At 48.1% G+C, this 8547-nt stretch overlaps 1 protein-coding gene across 1 annotated transcript; it reads right to left on the bottom strand.

Moving 5' to 3' along the window:
- Nucleotides 1–7703: 7703 nt before the first annotated feature.
- Nucleotides 7704–8547, bottom strand: LOC136055737 (feather keratin Cos1-1/Cos1-3/Cos2-1-like). Its single transcript, XM_065747605.1, has 2 exons — nucleotides 8449–8547; nucleotides 7704–8067 (listed from the first exon to the last, which is right to left on the bottom strand). Exons 1-2 carry the CDS (start codon nucleotides 8545–8547, stop codon nucleotides 7741–7743), a joined length of 426 nt encoding a protein of 141 aa, XP_065603677.1. The 3' UTR covers nucleotides 7704–7740.

Below are 8547 nucleotides of genomic sequence, written 5' to 3'. Positions count from 1 at the left end.
GTCTTGAGAATGGGCTTATACCTGAGAGAGAGGGATTGAAGGAACTATGGCATGAAGGTATGTGAGGGGCAGCTGGGATAGCCTCTCACAATGGAGCCATGATGACTGCTAAGGCTAGAGCAGAAGGGTGAGAAAGGAGGTCATATCACTTTATTATGCCAGGACCCTACAAACTGCTGTCTGACCCAGAGAGACTCTCTCTGAGTGCAGAAATCTAAAGCCAAGAAACCTGTCTCCCAAGCACTCTCTGAGCAGTCATTATCTCCTCCATGGTCTCCCATAGCATCGAGATCCACTGTCTGATAAGATTTATATTGACACACCAGGAGGAGAGAGGGTTTTGCATTTCCCAATGAGGAGTTTCCCAATGAGGAGAAAGCAGGAGAAGTAGATGGGGAAGTTGGGACTTGAGCTGCCATTTATAATGGTCCTTCGTTGCTGCAGGTCCGGAGGCACCGTTGATGTAGGTAATAATTTTCTGGCAAGCTAGCCTTCAATGCAAGCTATCCCTTCTCATTATACAGCCTTGGTTTTGGTTTCCTGCAGTGCTACCTTTTCATTTGCAGTTTTATGACGTGCGCATTCTCTAATGAAGGATTCTTTGAAGTGCTGTGATTTTAGGCTCAAAGATTTATAGGGCAGAATTGCACTGATGAGGCAGATGACTCATCTGTAGTGGTGATCAGGTCTGGAGGAGGCAAGTGGAGTCAGCCTGGTTTGGTGCATGCATACTGTCATGATTTTATGACTTTGGTTATCAGTACTACACATTATAACATCATGTAGTGCATGGGAAATTAAAGAATAAATTCTGCAGTTCAATAGATTGTCTATAGTTCCATTGCCTGTGTCAGAAGAGAAGCATGAGCTACAGCTCCCAGAAGATTTCACTGTTCCACTTCCATGTTCTGTTGGGAAGATTATACTTCCTGGGAGACACCACGCGTTTCTTTTTCACTGCATCATACACAGGTTCAAAAAACTAAAAGGGGGTCAGTCCAGACTCTTTGTAGATCTCACTAAGAGAGATCTTTGAGGAAAAAAATACTTCAGCCATCCAACCCACTGCTTCTCCTCTGTGTGAACCATCTACCAAATCCATACCTCTCCATCTCTCCAGAAAACGAAAGACACCCTTCATGTCCTCACCTTTGTACGTTTTTCGAGTTTGTACGAATTTGAGTGAATGTACGCGCATCCAAGCTAGATCTGTTTTAGTAGTGGGTATGTAGATGCAATCTGGATCAGAAGCTTGTAAAATTTGTAAACTATGTTGACCTTGTCATATTAGTATTGCAAACACCTCCACTCGTGATGTATTGGTTTTTGAAAAGGTATGCGGTAAGAATATCCATTCCAGGATAATGAGAGGATCGCTTCTTGAGGTATCCCACTGACATAACAAGCTATACAGCTGATAGGAATTTGTATTATTGTAAGAGATACTGGTAATGATAAACAAACACGATGGCTATATCGATGTTGCAGTGATGTTATTACAGAGTCTAAGCATTGTAGCTCTTGTGGTGTTAACTGTCTTTTAGAGGTTAAATCCTGGTCTCCTTTGAGTAGCTGGAACTGTTAGTGCAGCTCTTGAGTAATAATACCCAAAAGCGGTCGTAACCTAACAATTTTTGCAGATCATTCAATGTCTGTATGTGAGGTACTATTTTGAGGCTTTGAGGCTGAATGGTACGAGATGTATTTTTCCATCCTAAATATTTCCATAGAGAACTAAGTTGCACCTTTTCTTCTGCTATTTGTAAACCAACAGATTGAACTGCCTGCCGTATGAGCATTAAAGTGTCCTTTAGACTCTCTTCTCATTCTGCTGCTAGTAATATATCATCCATGTAATGATAAATAAGGACGTGAGGCCTAGCCTTTCATACTGGTTGTAATGCATCTGTCACAGTCAGTTGGCATATTGTTGGGCTATTAAGCATTCCTCGTGGTAAAACAGCCCAATGATATGCCTGAGCAAGGCTTTGTTGGTTAATGCCAGCATCTATAACACCCGATAAAATAAAAAGTCCCATCTGTGTAACAGAAGAGCATCCTAACAAAGAGTGCTCTGCGTCCGTTCCCAAGGGGGCCCATGATAGCTGCTGGGATAAGAGTCAAGGTTGGTATCAGTCAGAATCACTGACTGGGCGGTGGCCACATCCACTCCTGTGCTGCCGGCGGTAGCTGGTCTCTGCGAGCTGGTCAGGCACGGGCCGGCTGATTCGGGACCGTATTTGTTGTCATAGCGCGCGGGCTCGCGCTCATTTTCCCCTTTCCCGACAGATCAGAGGGCCGTGCAGCAACACGGAGTTTAGATCGGCAGTCTCTCGCCCAGTGTAGCCCCTTCCCGCACCGGGGACAGGGTCGAGGCAGAACAGCACAAGCTTGCCTAAACTTTTAACAGTCCTTCTGTACATGACCGGGTTCCCCACAATTGTAACACTTCATTTTCTGAGCTATCCCTAGATCGAGTCGGGACACCAGCCTGCACTGCTCTAAAGCACCGCAGTACACTGTGGGTGCAACAACATTTCTGTCTCCCGTTCCCTTCAAATTATCGTCAGGAGGGGAAAAGTTCGATTTGTCTTCCGGATCTACTAACTTTAACCAAGCTTTAACCAAGTTACACGCAGACCGCAGAGACGCAGCAGTAGGCGACGTAGCCGGGGCGGAGGGCGGCAGGGGCGCGGCGATCGTTGGGGGCGGAGCGGAGGGCGGAACCGGCGCGGCTTGCGGAGGGGGGAGGGGGTTGCGGAGGGTGGCAGCTTGAGAAGGGGGGGGGGCGACGAGCGGCAGCGGCGCGGGGGAGGGGGGTAAAGAAGCGGGGGTGCGGCAGGAGGTGTCGAGCTCCCTGCTCCCTGGGCGGGAGTGAGGTTGGAATCGCGGATCGCGTCCCGGCAGGAGCTGCTTCCGTGCCGAGGGACGGCGGCAGGAGGGGCGGGGGCATGGGGAACAATCGAAAGAGTTTGCCCTTCCTTGTTGAGTTCGTTTAAGCACTTCCGAAATTTGGCGCCACACGAGGAAAAGTTTGGCGGCCGTTTTGTCTTTAGTAGCAGCCTCCCAGAGTGCTACACCAATTTTGTCCCAAAGCTCCTCATCAAAAGAAAACCCAATTATCGGAAACTCGGAGATATTTTTACTTATCCATTTAAGAGAAGTAGCTAACGCTGAGCTAGATACAGATAGATTCTGAAACTATAAAATTGTTCGTAATGCTCCGAGAGGTACTTGTTGCTCCTTCATTAGGGCACTCCCCACAGTTCCCGACTGCTCACTACGTGTCCTGCAGAACGGTGCTGGCGCGCATGAAACCCCCTCTCTGTAGTTCAGTTGGGCGGCGCCGCAGTCCCGCAGCTTTTCAACGCTGCTAGATACATCTCTCTTAACTAAGCAAAAGTTGGATTGAGACCACTACCTCCATCTTATCTGTAACTTTACGTCAGCAATCCTTGACGAGCCGCGGGCACGTAGGGTCGCGATCCCCACCCCGCTCCTGCTACGCGGCACTTGCCTCACAGCTCTACTCGTCCTCCCCATCTCCGACGCCTCCGTCTCCTGAGATCCCGTCAGGCGCGATCCACAGAGGTTTTGAGGTACAGCTCTATCGCTGTCCAGCTCCACCGCCAATGTGCGCATCCCGGTCCCTGTTCGGGTGCCACTTGTCGTCGGAGAAGACGGCCAGAGTCATGACATACACCAATATGATTAAACCATGCTCCGTTTATTACTCGGACAGCCTTATTCTTATAGTGTTTAAGACGGGCATATGGAAAATAGCACACAATCATTGGTAGAGAGCCTCAACAAAAACACTCCCGGCAGTTAACAGTTCTGCAAAACACATCCTGGAGATGGCAACTTCTGATTGTGATATCGTCCTAGTTCTGCTGACTCTCTGCTGAAGGTCAGCACCATGAGTCATTCCAAGCCATGCACTCTTCCTCCAATTAGGGTCTGCCATCCCACAGCTTACTTGAACTTGCTTTCCTTTTCATCTGGAAGTGTCCTTGGTTCTCAGCCTTTCATTCTCATGCTATTTATCCTTTTCCACAGCTTCTGCACTAAATACACTTTCTTTTATTCCCACAACGTTCATGTGGAGGTAGAGTCTGGGAAGAAGACAACTGTAAGGACACTTAAGAGAAAAATGATCTCACTTAGAGAGAACATTGTCAGTACAGACAGTAACCAGGAGCTGACAGAAGTTTGTGCCCATCATCTGTTGCTGAGATCCTAACAAAAAACCTATCTGCCTGCCCCACAAAGGGAGAGAAGCCAGCAGAACCCTGGCAAGGCTTTTGTGGTCTTGAGACCTACAGGGACTGCAGAAAGGGAAGAGGGAAGAGAGAGCAGAAGACAGGGAAATTGGGCTTCGGTCATGTTTTCAGAGAGCCCAGCTGCCCTTCTGTTAGAAGAGAGCACCGGACACAGCCTTTCAGGCATCTATGGCCAGGATCTCAATCATCAGTCCAGCATCATCTTCTGGATTTTTAGGGGACCTGGGCTGGGCTCCACTCAGTAGCTTTAGCACAAGTTTGGAAACATCTGCTGCAGTAGCATCAGGCAATGCAGGAGAGATCACAGCACACAGAGGGAATCCATGACTGCTGAAGATGCTGCCAAAGGCAGCAGAGGTGGAGGATCCCACAACAGTGCTCTGCAGAAAGGAGCTGTGGATGGGGTCAGACAGGACCACTATAACAGGTGGATTCACAGCAATGACTGTGGAGTTCTGGCAGTGCATCTTTGCAGCCTTTGAGCAGCAGTGTCAGACCACAAGGCTGGCATGGCAAGCATTGGGCATGGCAGAGACTGGTCATAGCAGGACATGGATGAGGGATGAAGTTGTAAATGGGAGAGACTGCAGGGAGGAAACAGAACACAGGGATGTGTAAGTAGAAGTTCATCACCTTCCCATGAGCACACCAGTGTACCATCTTGGCTGTCTGGAATCACCAGCCAACTGCAGAAAGGGACAAATTGCTGTCTTTGCTTCATCCAGAGATGATCTGAAAAGAGAAGCCAGACAAAAGAAGGCTGCTGTCTCTGTGTTAGTTGAAAACCCGACTCCACCAAGCCCCACATAGACTGAGTCAGTCCTCCTCCTTTCCTCCTCATCCTGTAAGAAGCAGCACCAGAACCCAGCACACAAGTTATTGGCATAATCAGAAAAGGATGTGGGAGAAGGGCTTCAGGCTCACACGATTCCCAAGTAAAAATGAAAGAGACACAAAGATTAGAGGGCCAAGGAATCAGGCTGCCTTTCATGGTGACCCTGTGCTTCCCCAGGACCAGACACAGCCTTCATGAATGTGACATTTTTCTAAGGTGCTTGTGATGAATAGAAAGCAGACGATGACATGGGCTGTGTGGCTGATTCCTTTAATGCTTCTTTTTCCTTTCCTATATTTTTTAGAAGGACAGAAAGGTGACCAAATTGATTCTCTTGGGCTTAAACAGAGTGCCCCAGCTGGCACATGTTCCTGTTTGTCGTTATCTTTCCCAAGTGTCTCCTAATCTTGATGGGAATGGCCTCACCTTTGTCACTGTGGGAAGTGAAAGGCACCTGAGGATGCCAATCTGCATCTTCCTCAACAACTTCATCTACATGTAGATCTGCTATACAGTTGTTCCAAAAACTCTGGAGAATTTTTATGTCATCAGGAGAAACATTTGTGTTTCCTGGTGAAAGGTACAGTCATCTGAGTATTACTGAATACCTAATATTCTCACTGTTGCCCTCTGATTGGCATACACAATATTTTGCATTGCAGCAGGAATATCATTGTCCATTTCTACAGTGATGCTGAACCTGGCCTCTGGGACACTGTCCCAATCTGGCCCTGCCATCATCCCCCAAATGCAACATAAGACCTCCCAGCAGCAGCTCTTCCACACTGCTTTGGTTTGGATTAAGAGCAGGAGATCGGAATGGATTTGCACACACCCTGAGGGAGAGTGGGGATCTCCAGTATCAATTTACATCATCCTTGTGGAGGAAAAACATGATCTTGTTATGCTTTGAAAATCTTTCCCTTAAAAAACATGCCTAGACAAAATGGTTTAGCATTTGCCAGCCTTCTTCCACGGAATGTACTGTGGCCGTAAGCAACACCACACACACATTCTCTTCAGACTCCCTCAGCCACTTCTCTTCAGACTCCTTTGGCCCTGTTGCCTCGATGCTCTGGCCCTGAAGAGATGGAGCAAGGACATACCACGGGCTTCTGTCTACAGCTGTCATACACATGGGGTCAGGAAATTACCCCATGCACCCTTAAGACTCCAGGCTAACCGGAACACACAGTTCTTCATCCACTCTTCGTAAAGTGTGCTCCATCTTAGCCCTATGAAGAATGGAAATTCAGCCAGTCTGACTGGAATCGGGAAGGAGAGATCTCGTCAGAGTAGATTCCCTGTGAAACTGCTGTCCTGGTGCTCAGACTGTTCTGTTCCCCCCATTGTCAATATCTCCAGTGACCTTGGGCCCTCCCTGGCCACATGTCTGGCTCCTCCACTCTGGGGTTCTGCTTTGTTTCGTGACTGTATTTCTGGCACTCACTAGGGGAAGAAGGAGACTGGTGTTTCTGACTGAAGTCATTACATCTTGTCTTATTGCTAATTACCTGGGAAAAGAGGCCAACATTTTTATATTTCAACATTCTATGACCACTTTTCTGGAAAGTGCAGAAAGAGGTATAGTCACTCTAGAACCTCCTGTTCTCCAGAATAATCTCAGTGCACTCAGCTGTTTGTCATAAGACTTCACAGCCTCATTGCCCTTCTGAGGTCATGCTCCACGACTTGAAGGTCTTCCTCGTAATGAGGGGCCAAGAATTAATACAGTGCTCAAGGTGGAGCCTTGCCTTTGTGGAGTACGGGGGTATGATCACATCTATTGTTCCACTGCTTATGCTATTTCTGATACAAGCCAGGATGCTTCTGGTCTTCTTAGCAGCCTGAGCACACTGCTGGTTCATGTTCAGTTGGCTGTCAATCAACACAACCAGATCCTTTTCCTCTGTGCACCTTTCCAGCAGCTCCACCCCAAACCTGTAGCCATGCATGAGTTGTTGTAACCAAAGAGCTGGGTTTGGCACATGGTATTGTTAAAGATCACACAGTTAGCTCCAGCACAGTGTTTGAGGCTGTCCGGGTCCCTCTGTAGTAAATTCAGGAAGATTAACTTTTTTAAACCACTAGGTGTCATCTGCAAATTTACTGAAGGTGCACTCAATTCCTTCACCCTCATCAACAAATTTAATCGTTTGATCACATATAAGCAGACGGAAAAAGAAAAAAAAAAAAAAAAAAAAAGCATGGGCGGTCAGAATAAAGGATGCAGGAAATGTTTATTGAGCCTGAGGAAGGAAATGAAGTCGCTCCAAGTGGATACTCTGAGTGCAGCCAGCAGCAAGGACAGAGTATAATCTGTTCCCCTTTGCATTGCCACTGAGCCCTACCTCCCAGGCCAGTGTTGTAGAGGGTCGAGCAGGTCACTCAGGGCTCATTTGGGCAGGTACTAACAGTGATCTCTAAAGGGAAAAGACAACAATGATATGAGATAGGAAGAGTGAGTAAAAATGTTGGTCAGTAGACTTCCTCGGTGCTGACAGAGGTGCCATAATGGGATCTGTCTTGCTGGGGAAAATCAGCATCACAACATTAGTAGCTCTGACAAGTGCCATCCTCAGTGTTCCTAGGTGTCTTTGTCTGGGTGAGTGTCCTGCATCTTTAGCAGGGGTTGCACCTTCTGCCACAGTAGCGGTTGGAAATGCAGGAGAGGTCAAGGCCCCCAGAGGTAATGGGCACTCCCTCAGAGCTGAGGATGCTGCCAACAGCAGCGGAGGTGGAGGATCCCACGGCGGTGTTCTGCGGGAATGAGCTGAGGATGGGTCCAGGCAGGGTCACCACCACGGGAGAGGGCTGGATAACGATGGTGGAGTTCTGGCACTGCCTGACACAGGGCTCATTGCAGCTACTGGCCAGAGGGGTGGGGCCACAGGGCCGGCATGGCACGCACTGGTCACAGCAGGACATGTCTCGAGGATGCAGTTGCACCTAGCAGAGGAGGAGGAAGAGCTAAAAAGGAAGAAAAATATGTCAATAATATGAAGCAACCCATCACCACGCTATGAGGGAATCAATGCTCATGCAGTGCTTGGAGCTAGAGACCATTTACAGATGTACAAGGGATTCTTGTTTCCCTTTTGGTAGAGCCGAGTAACACCACTGATACCTATCCAGTTACTGCCTAGATGCTAGCCCGCAAGCCACCTCCTTACAGGCCCAGCCGTCACCCATGAGAAACATTCTCCCCACTTCTCTCTCTCATGACAAGCAGAGACAGGCATGGAACAGAGCTAAAAGCAGCTGAGAGTTCCACTGAGCTCAGAACTCTGTTAGGAAAATGAAGAGCACAAGAAGGTGCTTCACACTCACCTTGATCCCAAGAAGAAGGAGGCAAGAGAAGCGAATGAGAAGGCAAGGAGCTGGCTTGGCTTTTATAATGGACTCCAGCTGCCCCACTTCCAGAAGCAT

This window comes from Cyrtonyx montezumae, unplaced genomic scaffold (genome assembly GCF_038088225.1).
Source record: "Cyrtonyx montezumae isolate F1298 unplaced genomic scaffold, pur_monq_1.0 scaffold_48, whole genome shotgun sequence".
NCBI lineage: Eukaryota > Metazoa > Chordata > Aves > Galliformes > Odontophoridae > Cyrtonyx > Cyrtonyx montezumae.
The sequence above is the reverse complement of the archived record's forward strand: the minus strand, read 5'-3'. Positions and strand labels throughout refer to the sequence as shown.